Raw genomic sequence first — 13,972 nt, 5'->3', positions numbered from 1 at the left:
GGGGAAAGAGCAGGGAAACGTTGCCAGCTCCAAACAGTACTGATTTAATAGCCTGCAGTGCAGGTAGACGTAAAGTAATCCAAGGAAAAGGTCTAAGGTCTGTTGGTTCTCTACCCGATGGAATTCTAGTTATTAAAATTAATTTTCCTAGGTATTCCATGCTTTGTTCAGCACTCTCTCTGCCTTTCGTTTAATAAACCCTTCATTGTTGCAGTAGATGGCGAAAATTATGATTTTGCACACATTCAGCATATAGGTCAACCCCCCTCACCACACACACACACACACACACACACACACACACACACACACACACACACACACACACACACACACACACACACACACACACACACACACACACCACCCCCAGGTGTTTTAGCCATAACATGGTATATTGGCATTAGTAGTTAGCCTCAATTTTTCACCCCACAAATGAAGTTTGCACTATGATAAGATCTGGAGGGGACTTGATAGGGTGGATACCTGGAAAATGTTTCCTCTTGTAGGGAAACTAAAACTAGGGGACATAGTTTAAAACGGAGATGGGGAGAAATTTGAGGGTTGTTATTCTGTGGAATCCTCTTCCCTAGAAAGTAGTGGAGACTGGGTCTTTAAATTTATTTAAGGCTGAGTTAGATAGATTTTTGATAGATAAGGGAGTTGAGGGTAATAGGGGCAGACAAGAAAGTGGAGCTGCGGCCACAACAGATCATCCATGATCTTATTGAATGGCGGAGCAAGCTCAAAGGGCCAAATGGCCTACTCCTGCTGCTAAGTCCTATGTTTTATTTACTGGTACCATATAAATGGGCGCAAGGGATAAAGCGGGTGGCTTTGTTGCGAAGATGTGTGCACACTGAGCAGACCGTGTGTAGCGAATGATGAAGAGAAGTGAGCCATCCAACAAGCTGAAGCATGAATGGAAATCCAAACACAATGAAATATGAAGCTGGTTCCAAGCTAAAAGTTGTCACATTTGCTAACTCTTCAAGTAATTGTGCTGCAGCGAGGGAATACGGTGTTGTTGAAAATTCATGGGAGAATGGAAGAAGGACGAATCCGCAATGAAAAAGATGCTCACAACCAAATGTGCCATGAGAACAGGGACCAGCCAGCCACTGACCTGATCCTGATAATGCATCGGAATGGGCCCTCAAAAATCATCAAAATGGATGCATTGCCATCAGAAATGTAATGTATTTAAGTGGGCCAAATCAAACACTGACGGCCCAACAAAGATTTCATAACAGCTAGTTGGTGTAGCTGCTTTATGGAACGAAAATGTCCAGTGTTGCGACAGTAAATCAAGACCACTCAGACTACCAAAATTACCAGTTTCCGGCGATTCATCATTAGACAGAGGCATAAACACAAGTATTCATTATGTCACGTTGGCAATATGGATGGAACGCCCATGAATTTCAATAAGCCCGGCAACTGAGCTGTGGAGTGGAAAGTTTTGAAAATGGTTCTCGTGTAAATGACAAGAAATGAGAAGACGAGACTCAGTGTTAATGGCTGGCGGGACACAAAGAAAGCCTATGGTATTTTTCAAACTTAAACCATGCCAAAAATCAAGTTCAAGGTGCAGGAGTTTTTGTGCAGGTCCATGACAACCATTAGATGGATTGATAATGTGTGAAATAGGCTTACAGCTGAGAACACAGCTTATTAGTGCGGGACATGTTTCAATCCCATATAACCATTGCGATCAAGAGGCGCCTGCAAAGAAGTAACGTTATTGCAGTTATGCTAGGGGTCAAACATACGTAGTTCAACTTTTGGATGTGTGCCTTAAAAAAAATCATTCAAGGATAGTGCTCACACTGGATAGAATAGGTGGATGGTTGATAGAGAACAAAAACTCCTCAAAGAATGGAAATATGCAAGTTGACTCCCTGATGTCTTGTGCAATTTATCATCAAATCATAGGATGCTATTCATGCACAAAGTGTCATCAAATTGTTCAAAAAATGTGGAACATCCAAGTCTATTAATTGTAAGGAAGATGATTTGTTGTGGAGGGATGACACTGAAGCCAAAAGTGCCAAATCTGATCCATAGTGGGATCTTTACGATGATGCCATAGCCAAAATTACTCGGAATGAATTTGATGAACTCTTTGCGTTGGATGCTGAAAATGATGAATTTTAATGGATTTTAAAATGTTTTGATTGTGATTGAAGGTATCTTTTTATAATTAATTCATTCAATAAATCATGCCACATTAATTTGATATGAATTACCAGTATGTTTTTTCACATTTCAAAATGGTAACCACCCACACTAACACTGGCGGTCGGCATTTTATATTTGGCATATAAGTCGACTCCCGTTTTTGGAAGGATCTTTGGATGCTTCAAAGGTCAACTTATATACCGCAGTTCGCCATGTATGTGCTGCTCAGGTTGTTGCACCGTGACCAACAGGAATCTACGTCAATTCTTTAGTACATTCAAAGTCTCCAACTATTTAGCCTAAAATAGATCCCAGGATTTTGCAACACAATTACAGGCCATTGGGTCCATTAAGTCTGTTCAGATGTTCTCCACAAGAATCACCCATTATGTTCTCACTCTGCTCCTCATTCTCCTGTGTAGCCTTTAATATTCTTCTATTTCAATTAACTATCAAATTACTTTTTAAAAGGAAATTGAATTCTTCTTCAATAACTGCCCGTATAGAATTTTTTTGTAACTATTTAAATCTTTTTTTTTGAACACATTTAAATTTGTGCTCTTCCATTGTCACCTCAATGAACAACGTAAGGAACCTATCACATTGTAACCCTATATAATTTTGAAGATCTCGATCAGGTTAGTCCTTTAACTTTAAGAATTGTTTGGATCAAGAATTCTAAGTATTGGGAAATGGTTGGGTTAACTGAACTCATGTAAGATGGCACATGGGGCTGGATTTCATTCAGCCCATCACAACAAGAACCATAGCAGCTGGGCCCACTTAATCTTTGGAGAGGTGCTGCTTCAGTCTCCCAGTGGTAGGAGAGCCTCCCCCGATAAGACAGAGGAACAAAGGGGCTGAGGCAGGATTCCCGGCTGCTGGTGGCAGATGTCAGTTAGGCTCATTATTGAGCCAGTTGACATCTATTATCCCTGAGGCCACCACAATTTAGTGTAGGCTCAGGGATTAAGTGGAGACTGCATGGCTTTCCCACACCCTCTGAAGGTTGCCTGCAGTAGTGGGAGACGGCCTTGTGGTCAGGCACCCTGTGCCCAATCGAGGGATCCAGCATCAGGCAAGGGGAACTGCTGAAAGCCACCTCCCTGCCCTGCGATGCCCCAGACCCCTCCTCCCAAACCTTCACTTAGGCCTGAAGCCCCACGATTACCCTGAACCTCTGCTGGGGGCATTGCCACAGCCACTGCTTCCACTGGTCCTGATGGCCTGGGGAGCTGCTGTCCTCTGACCGGCAGCTGTTGGCGGGCAGGACTTCCGTCAGGAACCTTAATCGTGGGAAGAGTCGGATGTTGGCCAGTTCCATTGGACGTTTCCCATAAAACCGACAGGCTCCCCACTGATTCTCCATCTGGTGGATGAGACTCCCGTCAGCCCAACAAAATCCCAGCCATGGTTTGGTGAAAGCAACTTATGTAGAATGGATAAAGATTAAGTAAGTTGGACTGTGGGAGAATGAGAAGGAATGGAAAGAAGTCTCATCGATTGATAGTGCAGACAGAGTAGGTTAGTCCGTTGGCTCTTGAACTGTGGCGCACAGTGTGTTATGACTACAACCGAAAAAGAAAATAAGAAGTGAAAGGAAATGACGCTCTCTTGACACAAGCTACTAGAGCACTGCATGTGGCACAAGGAGATTTGTTCTTAAACTTGTTCATGCTTCAGTCCATTTTTATAGTTGGTTACAAAAGCAAAATATTGCAGTTGTAAATCTGAAATGAAAACAAAAAATGCAGGAAATACTCAGCAGTTCTGGCAGCATCTGTGGAGAGAACCAGAGTTAACCTTTTGGGTCGAAGACCCTTCATCACAACTGAGGAGAGGTAAAAATGTAATAGAGCTCGAGCCTTTCACACCTCATCTGAACACATCCTTTTTTTCTTTACCTATTACACCCCTCTCTTTGGCTTTTGTACCATGAAACCTTTTGTCATTTAATCGCTGCTACACTCCACCCTATCACAGACCTTCCCTTTTATTCATCCAAACCTCCTCCCTCCACCCATCTGTCACTTGTGAAAACCTGTTCGGTTTCTGTCTTTCCTAATTTCTGACAAAGGGTTGTCAGCGTGGAACATGGGTCGAATTTAAAAGGGGCCGGGTGTGGGGGGGGGCAGGCCTCAACTTTGGGATAAAAATTGGGCCCTGAGCCCGCACTTGCCAGCTGTGAGATCTGCTAAGTGATTTTCATGTTGCCTCCTAATTGTCCACCTGTGGGCCCACAGCTCAATTATGGACAGTGGGTGGGCTAATAATGCTGCTCGCCCAATCACAGGGCCTGTAGGTCTGAAGCCTCAAGAGCGCCCCTGGGAGAGGTAGTCACTGCTATGAAATGGAGGACACCTCAGGCCTAAAGAAGGTAAGGGGGAAAATGAAAAGAAATGACGGGGCTGATGTCAGAGGGAAAACCTTTCTGGGGAGGCCACTGGGGCTGTGGCTTATGCCTTCCCTGCCTGTGGTCCCTTCTTTGGCTCATGCAACCTTCCTCTATCCCACCCCGACCACATCCATTTAGCTGGCAGACTCCCCACAGGGCAGGAGTTTGTCCTTTGTTGGAAAAATGCCAACGATGATGCAAAATGACCCCTAGTCGGGATTTAATTATGTAAGTGGGCTACCCAACTCCTTGGGATGGGGCTCCACATCCAGTCCTGCTGTCAGTAAAATGCCCTGACCCCGGTGCTGCTGGCTCCCTGTGATTTTACCAGCCCCTGCATCTCCCACCCTGCTTACCAGGGACTGCTGAAATCCTGCCTGTTAGCTCTTTCTCTCCACAGATGCTGCCTGACCTGCTGAATATTTCCTGCATTTCCTGTTTTTATTTCTGTTTGGTTATGGTTATGGGAAATGGGAAATTTAGGCGCGTTGTCTTCAGTTTTCATATGGATTTGGTGAAAACGAACAGCACTTAGAAGCTCTCATGCATATGCAGCATTTAAATTGCTAAGAGCCCAAGAGTCGTGAATACTAATACAGTTAAGCGAGTTTCTGTTACGTGGTGTTCAGAAATTATTTAGTACAAGGAAACCAAAAGAAATGCATGGAGAGGACTTTTGTGATGCTCGTGAAATACTCCATGAAGGCTGAACTCTTGGAAATGATGTCACCCGATTGGTAAATCAGTCCGTTCTACGATGGTTATCAATTTGTTTGTGGTTCACTTTGGAGTCTGCCTGAACAATCCATAGCCTTATGCAAGATGATACATCCTCCACTTTCAGATCAAACCTCTTTAAGCAACAACTTCTAATGGTTCTTTGTCCATTTGAATGAAAGGCCTGTGGCTCGTTTCAAGGCAAGTATGATGCACAAGACCAATAAATAATATGTCAATCCTGTTTTCAGCAAGTCACGAATATCAAAGAGGAGAAATGACAAGTGCTGGCCACTTTATGCAGTAAGTCTTAAGAGTGCTAGTGGCGAAAACAACAAATCACGCGCAGCCACTTTATATCAGGATGTTTCTAATTTAAAATTTAAAAAGCAAGCACATTTTAAAAAAAAAACTTGACCATGGTGTTGAAATGTTAACTGATTCTTTACTGTAGGAAGTCAGTAAACAGCTAATAGTGAGATGGGAATGTGGGTCATCAGTGAAAGTCAATAATAAAAGAAGTGAGGAAAGAGGAAGAGAGAGAGCCAGAAATGGAGGAAAGGAAGGGAGATGGAAGCAATGGAAAGGAGAGGAAGATATGAAGGAGGGGAGATTTTAGGACAAAATTTTGGAGGAAGTGGAGAAATAAGATGCAGGCGAGAGAAGAGTAAAAGAGGGAAAAATCGAAGTCAAGGAGTAGAGAGACAGAAGAGTGACAGAGTAAGAATGATACTCCAAAGCTTTGTGGGCATATTGGCTGAGAAATTTGGCCACTCAGCGCAGGCTTATAGCAGCCTAATTGGTCTGCTAAGTTCCAAATATGGTGAAAATGCACCGCCTGCCATATTGGATAAGTGCATGCTCTGGCAGAAGGAGTGTGTGCGCGGAACATTTAAAGGCGGAATGTCTTGTATAAATTAAGGTTCTACATCTCTTGTAGGACCAAATTGCAAGTTTTGAATCACCATGTGCTGAGCTCAAAGCCAGCTAGCTGAAAGGCCTCCCCTCAATGGATGCTGCCAGGATCAGTAGCACTGCTCTTGATCCCAGGTTAAAAGGGCTTCCCTCCCTATACCCCATCCTGCATTCCTGAGATGCGATTGCTATCCTTTCTGGTCACTGATCACTACCCCGGTCCAAGGTCCCATTGCCCTGTCATCCTTGCTTAACCTAAGGGCCTGTGAAATACAAGTGGGAATCCTGTTTAATTTTTCTCTTTCCTTCCCTACCACCATCAGTATGTACTTTAGAGCTCTGACAAGATAGATCTGCACCCTGAGATCTGCCGAGTTGACAGAGATATGAGGGATTGAACCAGGGTCACTATTGGTCTGTGTGTCAACCTATACAATGAGCTTACCATGTTAGATGCCCTCGGAGCTGGCACAAGAGTACATTTAACATAATAACACCAAGGGTGCAGATTTATCTTGTCAGAGCTCTAAAGTACATATTGAGACAAATAGACTCATCAAGCACCCACTCATTAACAATCTGCTGCCACTCCGATTTGCCCAATGATCAGGGGAATGAAAATAAATTATAATGTCTTAAATTAAGCTTCTTTGTTCTTTGCGCATAAATTCTGTCCTTGAGGATTTGTGGCAGCGAGATTTATAACAGACAGTGGCTGTCAGTCATTTCCACAGGCTTGATAACAGGACAACTAAGCTTCTATAGAGGTCCCTGGGGAGGCTTGTGTCTGTAGTAGGTGAGCGCAAGAGGACCAAATAAAACCTAAAACCTGTGGAGATTTAAGAGCTGAAAGTACAAAGGAATGTAGAATGGGGTTAGTTGAGTGTGAAGAGCCCAATTTAATTCACAGTGAAGCAGGGATTAAGAATTTATGGCTTTTGAAAGAGCTGATAATGGACCAAGCAACCTTATCCTTGTTAGTCCCTTGAGAAACAAATTGACTGTTTAATAAAATAGGATTGAGATCAAAATCCAGCAAGAGTCCTCTAAGGGGGGAAATGGGAGGGGGAAGGAGCGAAGCTTTTCCCTTGTGTCAGATAACATAACAGCTCTCCTTTTCATTGCCCACCAAATCGTCCATACAAGTGCCTTCTCTGTCAGACAGGCTGTTTGTTGGATGGCAGTTCCTCAGCTCCAAAAGTGTTCCAGAAAACAGAGAGCCCAGTCTTGGCGTGGAGGGGACTGAGTTGAATCAATCTCTGATCTTGGAAAGGCAGGGATGAATTGGAGCTGAGTGTCATGTCTGGGGGAAGCGGGGACTGAATTTATTTTTATTCGTTCATGGGATGTGAGAGCCACAAGCAGCGGCAACGTTTTTATTGCCCATCCCTAATTGTCTTTTAAAAGGTGGAAGTGAGCCTTCGCCTTAAACTGCTGCAGTCCGTGTAGTGAAGGTACTCCCATACAGCTGTAGTGAGTTTCAGAATGTTGATCCAAAGCTGATGAATGAATGGTGATATATTTCCAAGTCAGGAAAATGTATAACTTGTAGGTGATGGTATTTTCAAACATGTACTGATCTTGCCCTTCTAGGTGGTAGTGGTGCAGCAGGTATTGTCAAAGAAGCCTTGGCAAGTTGCTGCAGTGCATCTTGTAGGTGGTATTTGCTCCTGCAGTGGTGAACTAGTGATGGAGGGAGTGAATATTGAAGTGGAGTACCAATCAAGAGGGTTCCTTTATCCTGGATGGTGTTGAGTTTCTCGAGTTTTGGTGGTGTTGCACTCATCCAGGCAAGTGGCAAGTATTGCATCACACTCCTGACTTGTGCCTTGTAGATGGTGGACAGACTTTGGGGAGTCAGGAGGTGAGTTACTCGCTGCAGAATTCCAAACTTCTGACGTTGTAACCATGTTATTTAGGTGGCTTGTCCAGTTACGTTTCTGGCCAATTACACCCCCACAATGTTAATGGGGAATTCAACATGATGATCAAAAGGAGACGATTAGCCTCTCCTTGTTAGAGATGATCATTGTCTGGCACTTGTGTGGCACCATTTGCTCACTACAGCCTGAGAACAATGGCTTTATTCAGAATGAGTGTTACTATTTGCATGAGTGTGCTGGCTGTTGGTCAGTGTAATGAAGTAAAGACTGTGTCATTCTGCATGTACATGGAATCTTTTTTTAAGCTTTTTATTCATTTATGGAATGTGCGTAGCTGGAAAATTCAGCATTTATTGCCCATGCGAAGGTAATGATGAGCAGTGTGTATTAGATGAAACTGCTTGCTGGGCCACTTGAGGGCAGTGAAGAGTCAACTATGTTGTTTTGTCGGTCTGGAGTCACATATAGGCCAGAATGGGTAAGGACAGTAGCTGCCCTTTCTTAAAGACATGAGTGAATTAGATTGTTTTTTATGGTAATCCAATTGTTTCATGGTCACCATCACTGATACATTTAATTGAATTGAAATTCCCCAGCTGCTGTAGCGGGATTTAAACTCGTGCTCCTGGATCATTGTCGAGACCTAAGAATGACTAGTTCAGTAACATAATTGCTATGGCACTGTATTCTTGATGTTAGAGAAATTCTTTTTGCATCTCTTTTTGTCACTATGGCCAGGATATTTCCCATTGCAGGGTTTCTCTGCTCGCCATCTGAAGAGTCTGCAGGGAACTCATCCCCGTCGACTCTGCTGCTCTGCAGCCATTTCACATTCCGGTGAGCGTCCGTTGGCTGTAATCGGGACTTCTGCCCCTCTCTTGGGACGAAGCCCCACCTTAAAGAGTTGCCAGCCAACCTGATTGGCTGGCAGCTCTCTAGTCCCTGCAGCGACAAGAGCTGTATTGGACAGAAGAGGAAGTGCATGAAGCTGACGAGAGCCTAAGTCCCAGGACTGGATGGCAAGGTAAGTTTTCAGGGTTGCAGGGAGGGGAAGGCAGGCAAGTCCTGGGGGGGTTTGGAAAGTGGGCGATTGGGATGTTGGGTGAGAGGCCGTGGGGTCCGGGAGGGAGGTACAGTGGCCACCATATCTTAAAGGTGGGTGGGGTGGGGTGCCCGCCCTAAGTTGGAAGGGAGCTTCTGATGGCAGCATGCCCCCATCCCTCTTCCCGCCCAAGATCTAAGCCCATCATTTTCGGCTTCCCAATGCCCAAGAAGTCCTGCTGCCAGCCTAAAAATTGAGGCGGGGCAGGAGATGGCCTTTACTGACTACTTAAGAGCCTCAACTAGGGCAAGGGTAGGCAGCCTGCCCGCCCCAGCATAAAATTGCTGTGAGGTCGGGGCGGCAGAAACCTGGAAGGAATCCCATCCCTTCATTTTCACGCTCTCCACCCCACCTAAAAACCCATCGGCGAGGGAGTGTGAAATTCAGCCATGTGTTTTGTAAAGTGCTGGGAGATAGAATTCATTTTTTACTTAACTTGAAAAAGGAAAATGCTGGAAGTACTCAACATGTGTGCCAGTATTTTTGTAGATTGAAAGAAAATTTTCCCAGACCTTTGGGGGCCCGAGGAAATTTAGAAGTTTGCGCGTTGGCTCCCCAACACGTTCCTACCTCCATGCACTTTTCCCTTAGGCGGACGCCACGGGTTCAATGTCATCTCCTGGCAACAGCAGAAGTGTTATCAAGCTGCTAATGGGCCACTTATCTGCAATTTTCCGGGCCACAAGAGGTTTTCCCTGGGACAGACAGAACCCCAGGAGCTCGGCAATGGATTGGAGTCAGCCTGCAGCAAGAGGCCGAGCAAGAGGATTCGCATTTATTTGTTGGCAGTAATTCACAAAGGGGATCTACCTCCAGGCAGCCAGAGCCCTTGCAGCAAATTCATACAGACTGATGACTCCGCTAGTTGGAGTTGGCAGCTGCCTCCCCTCCTATTGAAAGCACTTCCATGGTGGCTCTGCCACAACTGCTGATGGCCAGGCAACACCGGCAGTGTGAAAATGGGCAGTTGCCATTTCCATGGGCCACGCTGATTGGACCTCCCGACGCTGAATAGAGGGACACCAGAGGCGACTTATTGTTTGGCCCCCTCCGGGAAGATTTAATCTGATGCCCCACCATTTGCTCTTCAGAGTTCTCGACCAGGAATTTATTCGAACTTTGGGTTTGGCACACTAGCAACAAAATTCAGTCCAAGCTTCAGGTCAATGACCTTTCAACAGAACTGGAAAAAGTTAGAGATGTAATAGGTTTCAAGCAAGTACAGAGGCAGTGAAAGGGATAAGGGGAGGGGTTAGGAGACACAGAACAAAGAGAAGGTCTGTAATTGGGTGGAAGGCAGAAATCATTAAATGATAAAAAGGTTGATTGTGCAAGGCAAAAGACAGTGGTATTGGGACACAAAGCAAAAGATGTGACTAGAGGGGAGGTGAATGGCAGACTCATTTTTGCATTCCTTTTTCCCCATAAAATTGGAATCCAGGCTCCCATATCAGTTAAAGCACAGTTAATCGACCTTGCCTCATGGCTTACCAGTCCGTGTAGAGTGGCACCATGACAACCCATCTCTCCCAATGTAATGTTTGAAGTTTGTTGCTGGTTAATGGCAGATAAACTAGATTCATGTAGGTAATTCAGCAGGTGATTCTGACAATAAATCAAAAGATCTTTGTAAGCAAAAATGCCCTAACAAGAGTTAGATTGGGTGATTTACAATATTAAAACTTCTCCTGTGCTTATTTCTGTTGTTCAGGCCCATTCCCAGGGATCTTTCAAGGCTTTAGTGTATGAAGTGAAACCCATTTCGCCTGTTCGTGTTAAATATCACAGGGTGCAGAGCAGGTGACAAGATTAATGGAGGGACATTACAAGGCATGACTGGGCCTTAAATATCTAATAAAGCATTTTATGACTGTTTTAGATGTCTCTCCATTTATTATTCTAACCTGAATTGATTATCTTTTATGATTAAATGCAATTCAAAAAGTAAACCAACTGTTAACAATTGAGGTACATCATGTATCACCCATCTAACAATTATTTTGCCCCAAATACCCACTGAGTAAAGATGTTGGTATCCGCGGTATTAAACCATACAGATCAGATATCTCGTGTTCAATTTCTGTGCAGTGTTGCCATACTTTATCAGTTAAATATTAAGTTCTAGCTTTTAGATACAAAATCTAAGGAGTCTGTTTTGATATTTTTGTGGCCTTGACCATTCATCCTGCCATTTTAATAACCTATGTATCTGCTTCATTTAAAATCTTACCATTTGAGATTATTTCGTTTCCATATCTCTACTTACAGAATGTATCACCACTTATTTCCCCACTCTGCTAGCATAAGTACTCCTGCAGTCTTTCACAATCTTTATCACAATTTGTGATCCCCCTTCAATTTTTTTTCTCTAAAATCTAGGTCACTTATGAATATACTAAATAAGAGTGACCTCAACATTGACTCCTATGGGACTCCTCTCACCATACTTTTTCTTTTGCAGCTACCATTTGTTTTGTCATTACCACAGGAGGAGAGCTCCCCAATTGATTGCTATCCAGTAACCCTTCCAAATACATCAGACATCTTGTGAAGGTGGGATTTCAGGTGTGATGCCTTCCATAGCATTGCCTGAGCTCCAGTTGGGCAAGGCTCCACTGTCGGTGGAACCATAATCTAGTGTACATCACCTTCAGGGAGGAGGGAAGAAATTGTTAGACTTCCAGCCCTGTCTCACTCCTTGGCACTCCTCCATAATTAAATCCTCCTTTATTTTCTACATCAGAGCTTGCTAGTTTGAGCTCTTGTATCCTCGGTCTTCATCTCTCAATGCCAGATGTGAGGAGCCTTTGGAATTATTTTGACTCCAAGATTAAAATTAACCATTCAGAAGTCTCTGACTCATTTGCCTCAGCCCATCCCCTCTCCTAAACTTTGTTCCATCTGACCTGTCAAATTTAGTCCCACTTTCTAACTTTACCCCACCCCCATCCCCTTTGAATCTTGCAAACTTGTCCCCCACTGGATGGCCTGCAGGACTTGTGCTTCTTCCTTGAATGGATACCCACCAGTCCCTATCCATCACCACCCTAGTCCGCCTGTTTGTATTTGGTCATAATTCCTCCCCTAACTCTACGCACTTCTTCCAAACAAAAGGTGTTGCTAATGGAACCTGTATACATCCTAGCTATGCTGCCATTTTGTGGGATATTCCTTCAACTGTACTTTCCAAATCCATGACCTTTACCACCTAGAAGGACAAGGGCAACAGATACATGTTCCCCTCCAAACCACACACCATCCTGACTTGGAAATACACTGGAATTCCTTCATTGTTGCTAGGTCAAAATCCCGGGACTGCCTTCCTAACAGCACCATGGGTGTACCTACATCACGGGAATTGAAGTGGTTCAAGAATGTGGTTCACCACCATCTTCTCAAGGGCAATTGATGGGCAATAAATGCTGGCCTAGCCAGCAACGCCTGCATCCCGTGAAATAATAAATAACAAAAAGGTGTGACATTTTTTGCTCCAGTTCTACTCAGAGCCCTTCCCTCACCCCTTTTCCAGTTCATTGAAGGCTATGTTAGTGATAATTCCTGCTCTCACCATGAACTGGAAAATTTCATCAACTTTGTTTCTGATTCCCAACCTTCTGTTGCTTTCTCACAATACATTTCTGATAACTTCCCTCCCTTGACTTTTCGATTTCCATTTCTTTGGATAAGCTGGGATCAATATCCACAATAAACCTGTTGACTTCCACAGCTACCTCAATTACAATTCTTCACACCCTGCTTCCTGCAAGGACTCTATTCCGTTCGCCTACTTTTTCCATCTCCGTTGCAGCATTTCTGATGATGCAACCTGCCCCTTTGGTTGACCAATTCTTCCACTGTGCCTGTTCCATTTCCTTTCCTCTGTTCTACTCCATTGCTCTACCCTCTCTCTCCACAGATGCTGCCAAATTGGCTGGGTATTTCCAGCATTTTTTGTCTTTATTTCGGAGTTCCAACATCTGCAGTATTTTGCTGCAGGTTAATGTTCCCTTAGCCCTCACCTTCCATCCCACCAGTCTCCTTATTCAGTGGATCACCCTCTGCCATTTCTGCCACCTTCAGCATAATGCCAACACCAAACACATTTCCCTCTCCCCTTTCAGTATTCCAATTCCTCTGCCACACACTGATCCACTCCTCAATTACCTCCAGCACTCTCTACTCTTCCCACAGTACCTACCTGCGCAAACACAGATATAACACCTTTTTTTTTACCTCTGTCTGTCCCACTGTCCAAGGCCTCAAATATCCTGCCAGGCGAAACAGCGATTTACTTATACATCTTTAAATTTAGCATACGGTATTTGCTGTTTATGATGCAGCTTCGTCTACATTGTGGAGCCCAAACCTGAATTGTGATTGTGTCACTGTATGATCTACAGACAGGTATTGATCGGCATCTTGAAGAATTGTGCAGCATAACTCTTACCCAGTTTGCCCTCTTCACTGAAGAGGCTCTACAATGAGCTAATAGACGTGAGCCAAAACGAACAAAATCCCTAAATTGTTTCCTAGATGGTTGCGCTGAGGTCAAGTACCATTGTAAAAGCTCTATTATTTTTCACCCTCCACAGATGACAGCCACGGCGCAGCAGACCACCAAGACGCAGCCAGTACATATTCCATCACCCTCTGCGGCTGCCACCCCTGTAGCCACTGTACCACTTGACCCTCAAGCACAGCTGGAGTCTGACAAGAGAGCAGTGTACAGGTATGAAAAGCATACAGAGCAATGTACAGATGTGAAAAGCGTATTCAGAA

The 13,972-nt window shown here is 44.2% G+C and overlaps 1 protein-coding gene across 13 annotated transcripts in view; it reads left to right on the top strand.

The window, feature by feature from the left end:
• The window catches only part of pknox2 (pbx/knotted 1 homeobox 2), a 432,107-nt gene that overhangs the window by 284,989 nt on the left and 133,146 nt on the right, over positions 1 to 13,972 (top strand). For all 13 annotated transcript variants that reach the window (XM_041174176.1, XM_041174172.1, XM_041174169.1 and 10 more), the window contains one exon: positions 13,786 to 13,922. In XM_041174176.1, the coding sequence (XP_041030110.1) occupies positions 13,786 to 13,922 (137 nt within the window). The remainder of the gene's footprint in view (positions 1 to 13,785; positions 13,923 to 13,972) is intronic.

The sequence above is a fragment of the Carcharodon carcharias genome, chromosome 25, assembly GCF_017639515.1.
Source record: "Carcharodon carcharias isolate sCarCar2 chromosome 25, sCarCar2.pri, whole genome shotgun sequence".
Lineage (NCBI taxonomy): Eukaryota > Metazoa > Chordata > Chondrichthyes > Lamniformes > Lamnidae > Carcharodon > Carcharodon carcharias.
The sequence above is the reverse complement of the archived record's forward strand: the minus strand, read 5'-3'. Positions and strand labels throughout refer to the sequence as shown.